The 15,147-nt window shown below is 41.0% G+C and overlaps 1 protein-coding gene across 2 annotated transcripts in view; it reads left to right on the top strand.

Annotated features, from left to right (window-relative positions):
* gjc1 (gap junction protein gamma 1) overlaps positions 1–14,443 on the top strand; it is a 43,009-nt gene extending 28,566 nt beyond the window's left edge. Inside the window, exons 1-2 of one of the 2 annotated variants that reach the window (XM_068718899.1) lie at positions 2,281–2,335; positions 9,400–14,443. In XM_068718899.1, coding sequence (XP_068575000.1) covers positions 9,454–10,911 — 1,458 coding nt within the window. In that variant the 5' untranslated portion in view covers positions 2,281–2,335; positions 9,400–9,453 and the 3' untranslated portion in view covers positions 10,912–14,443. Of the gene's footprint in view, positions 1–2,280; positions 2,336–9,399 lie in introns of those variants that run through there. The other variant, XM_068718898.1, reaches the window with a different exon arrangement.
* Positions 14,444–15,147: the final 704 nt, after the last annotated feature.

Consider the following 15,147-nt stretch of genomic DNA (forward strand, 5'->3'; position numbering starts at 1 on the left):
GGGGGGACCTCCTGATCTGCATTCAAATGCTCTACCACTGAGCTAAACCTCCTTGGGAAAGGCTAATGTAGTGACAGAAACAGGGGGTTGTTCCACTTTATGTCAGCAAAAAATGAAAGTAATAAATAATCTCCACTCTTGTGCTGGCTGAGTCTGCAAAGATGACCTCGATTGTGGCATAAACAAACACACAGATACAAAATAAACAAAAAGGCTTGCATAGCAATTTAGTGTGTGTTATTCACAAGGTAGAGCTTGAACACGGGGTACCCAGGCCAGAACTGAGCTGGGGACTTTTTTATTTTGTTGTCAAAGCACTCATAGCCACATAGGAAAAGGCCTTTAGTATGAATAGCTGTCTTTAGTCTTCTTTAGTACGCATGTTATAGCCATATGTGCAGCAAAATCATCATCACATCTCGTACAGTTTTCTATATAAATCTGTATGACTGACGAAATGCCCCATGAAATACTCACATCTAAAGGAGATGTGGATATCAAATTATTCAAGGTTATTACCAAGATGAAAAAACACATTTCACCACTTATTCAATTTCACATTCATCAAAACAAAATGGAAAAACTGCAATAGCTGTACATTAAAGAAAAAAATACTTAACGAAAGCTGTGGACTTTGAGTGACATGATATGAATTTAAAGAGGATTTATTCCCTCTGATTTCTCAGCACATGATATGTGGAATTTGGTGATAGCAATTGGTCCGCTCAGAGGAAAGAGATAAGAAAAGAGGCTGAGATAGCGTGCAGTACTAATTTGAGCAACCACCGCTGGTGAGTGGATTTGGACAATATCAAACGAACAACTTTCATTGTTCGTAGCGTTGCGTGATTATGACTCTGTGAGAGGGGCTTTAGGGAGGGAGCAGAGTGATGGAGAGGAGGACATGCGGCTGAAATTGATGGGGAGGATTATGGCCAAGTACCCATATATCTGCAAACAGTATGGGTGGTTGACATCAAACATTTAGAAAGGCCAGGTTTATTTTGACGTTTCCCAACTTTTATCTCAAAGAGTTCAAAGTGTCCTTTTACAACAACTTTCTGTGTGAACTAGTTGTTAGTTTCTTCTCTAGTTGGCATCTCACTGGCCTTCTTAGTACCCCAAAATCTACTGGCATTCATAACAAGCAGCATGTTGGGCATCAATTATTTGTTGTGCTTTGACACATTGGACTTGAAACTCGTGGCCACTAGATTTATGAGGAAAATACTGAAAATTAAAGCTAGGATTGGTAATCTTCTTATTTATTTATTTATTTATTATTATCTAACATTTCTTTGTTACGTTAGATGAAACTGTCATTACACCCCGACGGCAATCAATAAATCATGCTGTGACAAAAAAAAAAAAAAATAACGGGACAAAAAAACAGGTATCTGTGGCTGTCGCAGGACTGGAATAAGACCATTGTCGTCCTCCCTACCTGTCTACTTGCGCATACCCTGTTTGATGGAAGCTGGAGTTTGTATCAACTAAAACTTTTTTGTACAAACATTTCCTACGTTGTTTACTTCAATATTTATATATCAGCTTTTATATCTTATATCAATATTTTATATATATCAACTTTTTTTTCCTTTTTACAAAAAGCTCCAAATGTTTTTTCTAACAAAATGCAATCTTCAAGTTATTTGATTAGGATCTACTTAAAAGGATGCATATAGACTACATAAGATGTACTATAACAGTGTTACTGAAACATAAAGCCCAGCCCTCTAATTGCCTTACCCTTTCCTAAAAGCCGAGTCCTGTTGTGCTCAGTGGCCAGAGGTCTCACAACGTCGATGAGTTGAGTATCTTTTACCTCCAAAACCACGTACTTCCTCTTCCACCCTATCACTGTCTGTCAGTCAGACTTCCCTTTCCCTTCACCCTTCCAAGGGGTATTAAAACCCCACCACCTCCTCCTCATCTCCATCATCACCACACATATAAACACAAACCCATCCCCACCCCCAACCATGACCCAGTTTGGAAGGGGATGAGGGGGTAAGTGAGGACCATTTTGAGTACCACGGGGAGAGAGGCAAGATGCTCTGCCTCCCTCATTCCTCTCTCTTTCAGGAAGAGCTCACCCTTGGTTAAGCACACACACTGAGCCTCTTCATGAGAGGACGGCCACAGAGCCGGGTGTTTTGTTTTGAGTTTTTTGTTGTCTGGATGCCGTTGTTGATTTTAGGTCAGGTCTGTTTGATGTCAGCCGAGGTTAATGGGTGTGTAAAGGAAGCTAAGTGAGACGAGGGGACAGAGATGAGGGGCCTCAGGTTGAGAGACAAAGGACGCAGTACCTGGTATCTGGGAGAGAAGGAGTAGAGTGAGTATGCTGCTTCATCATTTTGCTTGCTGCTTGTTTGCTGTCTGCATCTACTCTGTTTTTGTATTTGATCATTTCAAAATTACTTTGAATGAAGGCAAAGGAAGTAATCTTTCATTTGTAACAGATCAGCTCCATCAGACCTCTGAACCAAAGGATAAATATTTACGAGGTCTGGCGACAGCACAATGACGTCCTGAACTCGTTGGTACTCTTTTGATGAACTTAATATCCCTAAAAAGACAATTTACATTTATATACTTTATCTGCATGAAGCTGAAGAAAATGCACAGATGCACACGGAGAGGCTGCTCCTGCCTCAGAGGTTCACCCTGGAACATATGGAACCAGTTTACCGTTGCGTTTCTCCCCTTCGGACACTGTTAATGAGGGAATTTTTTGTTTCCCATGAACGCTGAGAGAGAAATGCTCCCTCCAAACCCACCTCCCTCCTGTAAGTAGAAGAAGAGCTCATTCATCCATCTCAGCAAAGACTTCCTCATCTTGAGATTCTCGCAGGCCGAGGCTCACTTTTGACCACAATGTTCAGCAGCTTCTATTTTTATCCCTCACTAGTAAGGTTTTCTGATTTGAATTCCTTTACATCTTCTGCTACACGTTTTATGAGCCAGAGGCCTGAATTGGGGTTTACTGTCTACTTAAACCTTTGGAATTTATTATTTATTTGTGTGTCATGGTCGCGTGCATTGATCACCCTGCAAGTAAGTTTCATGTCTGTGTTTGTGTGTGTGTCTGCACAAATTCATACACCACACAATCTGGTCGAGATTAGTGTATGGAATGGATATGATTAACAGCTCTGATAACCTTCTGTGTGAGTGAACTCAACTTAATGCAAAGTCACTCTCGGCATGCCTGTTTTTAATCACTTCAAGAACTTTTTTTTTAACAAAGTTGCTCCTCAGAAAGAAAGAAAAAAACAGAGAACCAGAAAAGTTGATAAGAAGTCCATTTTTAGCTATGCAGGATTTTTTGGGGGTGATTTGAATATCTCTGAGTGCCTAACAAAGGAGCTTATCCAGCCTTCAGTGTAGGAAAAGGGGAACCGCAATATAAAAAAACCCTTGTTCTTTTTAAGCTGAGCATTTGCTGTCGGTTGGTCTTCCACACGCCGTTGTTATAGAGTTTATCTCCACTCATATTGTGATATCACATGCCTAAGGCTGGAGACCTTTTTGTAATATAAGTTTGTTGGTTTTATATGGGATCTCTTAGCGTCACTACGAAGCGCCACGATTTAACCCACATATGACGATCCAGGGGGTTACCACGGACAGATGTTTGGCCAGCTACTATGTGAGCAGATTAGTTTGGTGTGTGCTGTCTGTGTGGGACAAGGTGGAGGCTCGGAGGGGCATCAGCGAAGCCTGAGGATGCCGCTGGCAGAACAGAGCGAGAGGGCACTGTGGCAATGACCCTCAAATAAGTACAGTAGGAGGAACATCGACCTGAACAGAACACGCTCAGAGGTCCCAGACATTTGTCTCATAACTCTCTCAAGCTTTTGTTATGTTTTTTGTTTAAAGGAAGCATTTGTGGTTCTGGTAACTGACTCTAATCAATGAGATTGTAGACACTAAAATCATCTGTGTATTTGTTGTTGCCTTCGGGTTGCCCTGGTATGAGAATCTATTAATTTCTTTAATTTATTATTTGTTATGGTTAAAAAGAGACTCACAAACTATTGACTAAATATGGCTCTTCGTCAATAATCATCATTGTGTCAGAATTTTGATCTCATCCCAATTAATTATTAGCTACATGTACATTTTCTTCTTTTTTATGTGATTAAGCTTTTCGAAGCCAGCATTAAATCTCCGCACACACAGCAGCGCGTTATTGTTGGCGGTGCTTGCAGCTTCAAACTCTGCCGCTACCAGTTTGGGAATAACTTTGGTCTTTGCTGATTAAATTGTTGATGATTTCTGTTAATATAAAATTAAAAAAAATGTAACTTCCTCACACACTATGTTTGAAGGTTTGAGTTTTTCTTTTGGAGTGGAAAAATAAGCCTCAAACTATCTGGGTTTACCGACTCTGATTTTTAACTCCAAATTATATGCAAGATAAATGTATACATTTTCTTGATTGAAATTTAAATTTTTCCACTGTTTCAGAAGAAAAACATGATGAGAGATTGGCATCTCTTAATTTAGCACATTTGTCAGAAAACCATTTCATTTTTATCCTGGTAATACGTTGAAGAATGACCATTACAATATAATTGTTGCTTTCTAGTGTTAACTTAATTATCTTAATGATAATGTTTTAATACTAATAGCTTTTGTAACTCAAGCTTGCCTTGTGCAACATTCATGCCATTGTTTGAGATGCTACCCCGAGAGAGTTAGAGAATAGACTTAGAGCATAAGCACCATGTGGACCTTAGACACTAACTGCATTGTGACACTTGAAAACAGACACAAATAATACAATTTATGACATAGCAGACTATTCATCATTCTTGTTCTCTTTTTTATGAAAGGGAATACAAGACAAACAGGGTTACAAAAATATAATTTTTCACTTCATGAATCTAGTGGCAAAAACATGTATAATAAGAACATGATAATCTGTTATTTACTTGAAGCACTCACATAGAATAGTGCCACTGTAGTTAATTGATTTTTATTATAACATAACATTCAGTGGTCATATCAGGGGATGCCTTTTGACATCATGATGATGGAGACAATCTTTTTCAAATTATGTTTGTCATTAAACGTCGCAGACAGACACTATAAAGCAGCACTGTACATAAACAAGGGAGCAATCATAATCATATGAAATTGTAAAGTCGATGTGAGGAGTGTTTTTTAACGGCAGCAGATCAGCAGAATCACAGTTAAATCAGCTGTAGCTGAAGAAGCGCTGACAGTTTCTTTTCCTGGATATGCTTTACGATCTTTTACAAACACTTTAAAAACACTCAGAGATCTAACTGGGAATTAGTATGATAGTGAAGAAGGAAATGTTTACACCAAGCCTGTACTGACATTCATACAGACATTCATGGGGGGAAAGTACATGTGTGCTGATGGATAGTGGCTGTCTATGAAAGAGTAATGCGTGAGATTAGCTGACAAAGTAATAGGAAAAATAACTAGGAATTAATTCAATAAATGCAATAACTACTTTACATGAAACAAACGCACAATATTGATATTATGTACTATAATAGTTTTGTGTTGCAATTTACTATGTTTTAGATGTCCATGTACATGTTAGTATGCTTCACTTGATTAAAGTTCATCCTGAAGCAAATAAATCTAATATCCTTACATATACTCATTAGAGCTTTTTCTCTACCGTTTACAGTACGTTCATTATCTAAACCCCCTGTGGCTTCTGTTTATTAATATAACTTTGTGTGTGTGTGTGTGTGTGTGTGTGTGTGTGTGTGTGTGTGTGTGTGTGTGTGTGTGTGTTTATACATGGGTTTTAATATAATGAAAATTTAACAATTAATTGAATGTGAAAATACACAATTTGAATAATTAGATTACATAGATCCATAATCTTTTGAATTCTTACCTTTTGTTATAATTATAATATTTAACTCTTGCTATCCTTCTTCACTGTACACAAGCATTTTTAACACAGCCATCCTGCATTTTATTGCACATTTGATGAGCATCTAGCTAAATTAAATATCATCTAAATGTTAAAATTTACCACTGTGCCTAAAAGTTAGTTTTTGTCAAATCAAAGGGCAGTAACTATAACACAGGACCTGGAACACCTGTTATGTACCTCTACATGTTGCAAAACAGGACTCCCCTCAATGATGAACGCATCTCCCTGTTACACAATTACAACACTTATTCACATGTAGTAGTCTCCTGCACGGGTTGAGGTTTGTCCCGTGGTAGGCTCATTCCCCTGGTGTCCCTCCCAAGCCCTGGGCCCTCTATTTGGAGCACCGTGTCCACATGATGAGTCAGTACTGTGCAAGAAGAGCACCTCAGCTCACCCCAATGCAGTGTTCGTCATACCCATGGTACATTTGTGTACAGGGACATTGTGGCTCTACTCTGCAGCCTTTCAAGGCTGTTGTACGTGTGGGTGTCTGCCCGTCTGGGAGTCTGTCTGTGTAATATATCTGGATGTGAGTCTCTGTGAGTCCTGAGGGATTGATGCCAGTGAATGAGGGGACCCCTCCAGTGATGTTAACTGTATGTGTAACTGTCTCATTGAATCAGGACGTGAGCTTGTAATTTGGAGAGTTCACCCCTTAGCAACTGATCTTGTTGACCTTTGACCTTGTACTGTTCTGTTCTATGAGCTGTGTCATGGGCTCAAATATATCACAGAGACTGATAGTTTGATGACCCATGATTACGCAGTCAGGACCTATAGGGCTGATGGCTATGGAGCCATTGATCCTGAATGTCCTTCCTTGTCAAAGATCATTAGGTTATATAAAATCACAGTGGGATTACACTGAAGGGGTTTTTCCTTGTTTTCTTTTACAGCTATAGAAAGTCTAGTGTGCTTTTTTGATGTTTTCAAGTGTGACATGATTTCCACAAATTTGCTGTTCTTTGTTTATATCAGAATAACAGACTGAAAGCCTGCCTACTGCGTCTGTGCGGTGCTATTCGGGAGGCTGACTCACGACAGTAACTTAATGCACAGAGTCAGCTTCTTACCCCTAACTGCCCCACTAGCTCCCACAGACATAAATTGGATGAGAAAGCAAATGCCAGGTTATATGTGGCTATGGTAGCAGGAGTATTAAGCTGCAGCCCAGGCAGCCGTGGTCCTGGGCTGGAGCGTCTCTCCTGGTCAGAAGGGAGCGTGACAGTTCCTGGTGCGCAAACAAATTCTACAAAGTAAAGGCTTCATCAAAGGCACAGAAGTTCCTCTGTATGTTGTGAATGTGCAACGCTTTTGGCTAGGTCTCTAGCTACAGAAGTGCATTAAATAAACACCCAAATATGAGTCTTCTGAAAACTATTTGGCAGGTTTTACTCCAGCAAGATTATCTAACAGAGATCCAAACATTTTTAAAATACCAAATATGTCTGTAAATGATGATATAATGATATAAAATAATACGAAAGACATCTGAAATATTTCCATTTGAGCCATATGTGCAGCCACAAAAACATGAAAACCTGGGTTTGACCATTTGGAACATATAGACAGGGTTAACAGGAAAACGTGTTATGAAATAATTGTTGCCACAAATTTGAATACAGCAAGAGTAGACGGCGTCACATTGAAAAAAAACACTGATGAATGCAGAATTCAGACAAAAATACGTTTTATATATATATATATATATATATATATATATATATATATGTGTATATGTATATGTGTATATATATATATATATATATATATATATATATATATATATATTATTAGAAAGTACAACACTGAAAAGACAAATACAGCAGAAACAAACATTCACTAATAATGAAAAAATGCCCTAAAACAATAAGCAGCAGCATACATTTTACCATTAAATTAAATCAAAGCAGTCAACCTTTTCTGCCAACTGTTTATGACTGAATCTGGTTATGATTATCTAAAGAACAACATTGCAGCACAATAAGAGTTATGTAAAGAAATGCAATGATGTAATGCTGGAAAAGTCAGACAGAGCGCTACCATGGAAGGACACTGCTATGACTCTGTGTGCTTGTGGCAGCCTCTCCCTCTGCTCTGGCCATTTGCTGCTTATTCGTACATGTCGGTCACAGACGCTCACAGTTGGCACTCTCACAAGGACTCCACCGCCTAGTCTGATTGTGCACAGTTATGACCACTTACTGTATGTGGGTAATAAGCGTACTGGAGTCTGCATGTACACACAAAGGATTCCTGACATCTACCTCCTTTGTCCCAGGCATGTCCTTATATGGTCAAAGTGATCAATATGACACATGTTTCATCGCAAGCCTTCCACAAACATTACCGCCCTCTCTCCTCCTACTGGAGACACAAAGCAGAGGGCTGGGAGCTGCTTGCTTCCTCTAGCTACATGTTCCCTCTCGCTGCAGCTGCAGCTCGCTCCGAATAAGCTCTCAACCTGCTTGGTAAGGATATCGTCCCTGGAAGCCCTTTAAACCCCAAACTAAGCTAGTATTCATGGTTGGATTTTCCTCTCAGTCTAGCTGACAATAAGCCATGCGCTATTGCAGCTTCATAAAGGGGAAAGTTCAGTGGAGGTGTCATACTTATCCCCCAAAGCCACCCTGAGGGACAGCAGTGTTTGGGTTCAGCTCCACTGCCTGAGCTAATGTGGGTCTGCTATCTGACTCCCTGCTTCAACGGTTTGAGCCCGGCCACCTGCTGATTCTGCTGGTTTGAATGGACTGCCTGGAGCCCAGACCTAACCTACATAGGCAACATGTACCTCTTCCTAATCTGTGCTCAGATGCACACACACACACACACACACACACACACACACACACACACACACATGCACATAAGTGCAGCACAATGCTATTTACCTCCCAACCAGAACAAACCAGTCAATTTAATACAATCCTGAAAACTGCACCTCACACAGAAGAAGGCTCACTAAGAGGATTTATTCTTCAAAAAGAGATAGCTGTTAAATAAAGTGACTGTGTATTTGGCGATAGCAAATTCCCTATTTGGATTATTTCGCCTCCTTCTCAGTGCTGCTTGATGATATTTTTTAATACCGATATCCTCTTTCCTCCCTGTTTGGTCTTCTAATTCCCTAAAAAGCCCGAACTTGACAGCAACCTCACTGTGGCACTGAGCTCCAAATTCAGTGTGTGTGTGTGCTACAAAAAGCAACATATCAAACTAAGCATATATTGATTGGCTGAGCTCAGAGAGGAACACTTATTTTAATTAAGGCAATTATTATGTCACCCCTTTTTTCGTTGTGTTACTGAATTTGCAGAACTAACGCTACTTCCAAAGGGGGAAAAAAATAATTGCTCTACTACTTGCTTTGATCAAGTTATGAAATGTGCATTTATTGTGAACTCATACTGTCTTCTTTTATCTCCCGCTTGTCTTCCCCTTTCCTTCTCTTTTACTTTCTCCAGAGTCTGTGAACAGGTGAGAGAGGGACACTGTCTGCCCCACTGTCCAGCGACACCATGAGCTGGAGCTTCCTCACGCGGCTGCTGGAGGAGATCCACAACCACTCCACCTTCGTGGGGAAGCTGTGGCTCACCGTGCTCATCGTCTTCCGCATCGTGCTCACTGCTGTTGGGGGAGAGTCCATCTACTATGACGAACAGAGCAAGTTTGTCTGCAACTCGGGCCAGCCTGGCTGTGAGAATGTCTGCTACGATGCCTTTGCACCTCTATCTCACGTTCGCTTTTGGGTCTTCCAGATCATTTTAGTGGCGATGCCTTCTCTTATGTACATGGGCTATGCTGTCAACAAGATCGCACGAATAGATGAAGCCAAAGGAGGAGGTGGCTCTGCTGCAGTTAGAACAGGAGGAGGAGGCTACACGCACAGGAAGCCCAGGAAAATCTGCTTTGGAGCACGGCAGCACCGGGGGATTGAGGAGACTGAGGAGGATCAAGAGGATGATCCCATGATCTATGAGGTGCCAGAAATCGAGCCCCCGAAAAGACCGCGGGATCCACTGCAACCCGCACCCAGACCCAAAATCCGGCATGATGGGCGCAAACGTATAAGAGATGAGGGGCTGATGAGGGTCTATGTTTTGCAACTGGTGACTCGTACACTGCTAGAAGCAGGCTTCCTTGCAGGCCAGTATTTACTGTATGGGTTTCGTGTGATGCCTGTGTTTGTGTGCTCGGGGAAACCTTGTCCCCACAGCGTTGACTGCTTTGTATCACGGCCTACAGAGAAGACCATCTTCCTGCGAATCATGTATGGAGTCACGGTCCTTTGCCTCACGCTCAATGTTTGGGAGATGCTCCATCTGGGGATTGGTACCATTTGTGACATTCTTCGCCGTCGGCGCTGCCCACCTCAGGAGGATGAGTACCAGTTGGGATTGCTGGGCACCAATGGAGGTGTGGAGGGATCAGTAGGGGGGACAGGGCCTGAGGCAGGGTCTGAGGGAGGGGTGGGTGGAGACGGGGCTGCAGACTACGTCGGTTACCCCTTCTCATGGAACACCCCATCAGCTCCACCTGGCTACAACATTGTGGTAAAGCCAGAGCAGATGCCGTACACGGACCTTAGCAACGCTAAGATGGCATGCAAGCAGAACCGGGCAAACATTGCCCAAGAGGAGCAGCAGCAATTTGGTAGCAATGAGGATAACTTTCCCACTGGAGGGGAGGCCCGTGTAGCTTTGAACAAAGACATGATCCAGCAAGCTCATGAGCAACTGGAGGCGGCCATCCAGGCCTACAGTCAGCAGCACCGGGCAGAGGAGCAGCTTGGGGACAACCAGGACGACAAGCCCCAAAGTAACATCACCCAGGCCCAACCTCAGCCACAGCCTCAGCCACAGAAAGAGCGCAAGCATAGATTCAAACACGGTAAAGGAGGCAGCAGTGGAGGAGGCAGTAGCAGCAACAGCAGCAGCAGCAAATCAGGAGAGGGTAAGCCCTCTGTATGGATTTAACCCCAGAAACAGTGACATGTATTGAAACCATGTATACATTACAGACTGGATGACGAGTTGTTGCAATCTTCCTTGGATATTTAAACACCGCTGTGCCTTAAAGAATCCTGCAAGCTGGAGAAGATGTGTTTGTGTACTAAGGTGTGTAAAAACAGACGTGATATTGCAGCTGACAATTTATTTTGTCTGGGCTTTCACTGTTTGACTTGAAACGTCACACCAACACAAGCTGTAGGCTACAGTCTGTCGTTTACATGTCTCGTTTTCCTCAAGTCCTGAAGCAGATTATTGACCTCTGTTGTATTCTCGTTCATCCTTTCTTAGGGATTTGAACTTTGGAAAATTACTGAATGGTTAATGAGTTCCGTTGCAAATCAAATTGATCCCAGATTTGGCTTAACTCATTTTCTGGCCGCTCTGCAAAGACACCATCCCAATTAATACGTTGGCATCCCAATTCTTCGGACTTCAAAATGAAGTATCATCATGATTCAAAGGCAAAGGGAGGCCATGACATCAGTATGTTCTGGCAAGCTAAAGCTATCACTTCATACTGTAATGGCGTTATCAAGGAACGCCATAACAATGTACATGCAACAAAATGAAACCTAATTCAGTGGCAGCGCCTAAAGCAGTGACTTTATAATGCAGTGAGAACATCACCTTCCTGAAGGCTGTGTCCTGTCAGTCATGTTATCTGTCTGCTTTCTCTCCAGTGTAGAGTTTCCAGTGTTATGTTGCTGTGACTTGGCATTTCAACGTGTGTTTGTAGTTTCCTGTATTTTTGTTGTTTTTTATAACTGTGCTACACCAGCTGCTTCTCAGAAACTGATGAGTACAGCAGGTAGCTATTTTATCCTGTGTACATCTGACATTTCCTGAGAAAAAAAGTGTTCTTTTAAACAAGGTGCATAAGCAATCCAGTTTTTATACCTTACTCTTAAACTTCTCTGGCTCTTAATGACTATTGAACAAGGTTGCTCAGCACTCCACTGCTGTCTCATCTGCCTTGTAGTTGACTGCCCCCTGGTGGTATCTTCTTAGGTAATGGGGATTCTTTATTGGGTAGTAGATACCAGATGCAAATGCTTCCTGCATCCAGCAACAACTTAACCAGCTTTAATGTTCCTTTTCTATTCACAAGCCTTGTGTCAGTTAAGTCTTCTCAGCGCTACGAGTTCAGTGTTAGATGTACAAGGCTGCAATATTACCACGTTGTAATGGAAAAGGTTTAAAGCCATTACTATAATATCGTGAGACCAAACACTGTTTGTGTGATGCAAGTGTCAGTGCCAAGATTTTATGCTAGGCTGCCCTGAAGCCTGGTTGTTTGTTGCCATGCTACTTCAATTGTGGAAAAATGCCCACGTCAGACCAACCCTTTTGTAAAAGTAACTTGTTTTTTTTATATTACAGTAAGTGTTTTGCTTTTTGGAACAGGATTTAAAATGTCAAACTCCAAAATGGAGTCGATTTTTATGTTTGAGCCAGTGTTTTGTATGAAAACAAAATTAGACTTTTTTCAAGAACTTTTTTTGTAAAATAAAGAAAAAGAAAGCTTTTTTAATAATTAATTTGGTGTATGGATATGTATGGTTATTGTGTTTTAAATTGCCTTTCAATTGTAAAAAAAAAAAAAGAAGTGAAATAAGACATAGTATATTTTTGTAATCTGTCGGCTACAGTGACTTATTGATGTAATGAAAAAAAGCCAGACTATTCTCTGTACGTTACAGTGTCAGTATCTAATGTATGTAGCAAACCTCTGGGCTATGTCTTTTTTTTAAAGTGTTACTCCTTTTCCAACATTGTTCTGAGATCTGCAGAACAGCCATGTGCATGGACACAAACAAAAGGACATGAAGTGCCAAACTATTCAAACCATTCCAAGCTTTGTCTACAGTGGCTTTCCGAAAAAGCAGCATTACGAAATTTTGAGGGGGAGCAAATCTGAAAACCAGGACATTATATTCTTGATTTGATAAATGTCGTCAGAAAGATCTGAGTCTTTCCCAGCCAATAGTGAACTTACTGGACCATCACTCATGTGAAGCTGTGAGGCTGGACTTTGTGCTGTGGCTTCCTTCCCAAAAATACAGGGAACGATACAACAGAGTGCTTGAGTAGAAAGAGTCTTTCTGATTGGTCTGTTCACCACTTGGCTCCACAAGTCAGCCTGCAGCTGACAGTCATGCATCACAAGAAGTACTTCAGTCAGCTGCTCCCCAGAGCAGCGATTGACACTGTCTCCACTGACGCCACTCCCTCCCAATAAGCCAGGGGGATTTACTGAGAGTTTCCCAATCAGTGACACTGTCCTCCCCTGGAGGTCAATCAGTCCTCATTAAATTCAAACAAAGTTTCTCAACTAAAGTATTTATTGTGTTTTGTTGTAGAGAAGGACACAAACTGAAGTACAATGGATGACAGGCAGCTGGTGATGGTTTGCAGTGAGAGCCAGCTGGAGCCACTAGAGGGCGATTCCTGTCAAAGGAGGGAGCACCTAGAGAGTGAGGAAGGGGCATTTTGAGGAGGTGCCATGAGGCGATATGCTCAGAGTGTGCATAACTGGCAGCTTGGCCTCACATCTCCAAAACTATTCCAGGTTATGCGACTTTTTTCTATTTGGTGACTGAGAAAGTAAGAGAATAAGGGAGAAAGAAAAAAGTGTACTCACTAAACAGAAAAGGCTTTTACAGCTACTTATATTAGGGTTTATTCCCCTCTGCATGTTGTCGCTGTCCTTTGAAAACCATGTGTCTCCAACATGTCACGAAAAACACTAAAATCAAACACAGGGCAAAACTAAGGTTAAAGGTGCCCTTTTTGATTTGTATATATGTGCAATATGTGCAATATGTGATTTGACCGCTCTGCAGCAGTATGTCCCTGTTGGATATTTCGGAAATGTTCATTCTTTATGAAAGTAGCATCGATTGTTTAAAGGCTTTTTAAGCTGAAACATATTGCTACTGAGAGTGTGCAGGAGTTAAACTTTTTCTTTTGCAAGGTAGCAAAAAATGTAAAATAACACATAGAAATGTTTCACTTGACATTGACGATAGGCATTTGAGTACCTTTAAAGACACATGTTAGAACTGACAGCCATTTAATTATCCCTCATACCTGGCAGCTGAATGAATTATAAGTGAAAGCCCGTCACACAGTGGTTGTATCAGAAGTCTTTTGTGGGTCTATTTATCAGGGATACCACAATGTCCACCCTCAGCATCTGTCTGTCTATATAAAAAATAATGTGTTCAGAAGAAACACTAGTGTTTTCCTACATGTTTTTTTAATGGTCACCCATGTGGGATGTGGCAATAAAACCAGTGGTATTACCAGTCCAAACTCTGATTCATACATGCATTTGTGTATTTGTGTGTTTTCTATGCCTTTTATAAAATGTACATTTCTTTGAGTGCCATTCTGGTATCCCTTGGCAAAGATTTTTTTCAGATTCTTTGATGAAAATATTTGCATGTGAAAAAAACTATTTTCCTAAAAAAATAAATCAGAATTGCATATTGAATCCTGTTTCTGCATCTTTTGTTTGGGCTCCACAGCCAGGAACAAAATGGCTTCCCACTCTTGAGATGTTGAGTATTGTCCTGTTCTTGTTGTCAGTATGAGATCTGCAGTGTTTGATTCTGATTGGTGGGGAGCAGGGTCTCCGCAGTCCTATCGGGAGAATTAAACGCGGGCTGATGTTGTGTCACAGGCAGGAACAACACAGGAGACCGAAGAGATGTCACTTCAGCTCATGTTAGTCGTGTCGTTATGTTTGGCACTTTGGCAGTTTATTCGGTGACGGATGAACTTCAGCTTGTGATGACAGAACATCTGAGTCTGTGAGGCTTTAAATTACATTCATGCATTACCAGGGACGGAAAGAGTACTACAATACTTTACTCTAGTAAAAGTAACGTTACTTGTGAAAACAATTACATAAATAATACATTTAAATAATAGTAAAGAGGAGGTCTGTTAAAATCTGCTCCAAGTAAACCTAACATATATTATGATATACCTTTTATATTACAGAAGACATTTAGGCAACAAAATATAGGCAACATATAGCTTACACAACACACGCCTGATGTCCAAACCAACAATAAATTCCATTTTTATACATGTCACTTTGCAGCTCTTGCATACAACTGACTAAATTATGTCCGTCTCACACATGCAGTCTTACACTGAAGCGTTATTAGGAATCCCACTGCATTTCTTGGC

Source organism: Cebidichthys violaceus, unplaced genomic scaffold (assembly GCF_023349555.1).
Source record: "Cebidichthys violaceus isolate CVI_PGR_0920_01 unplaced genomic scaffold, fCebVio1.0.p SCAF_23, whole genome shotgun sequence".
Lineage (NCBI taxonomy): Eukaryota > Metazoa > Chordata > Actinopteri > Perciformes > Stichaeidae > Cebidichthys > Cebidichthys violaceus.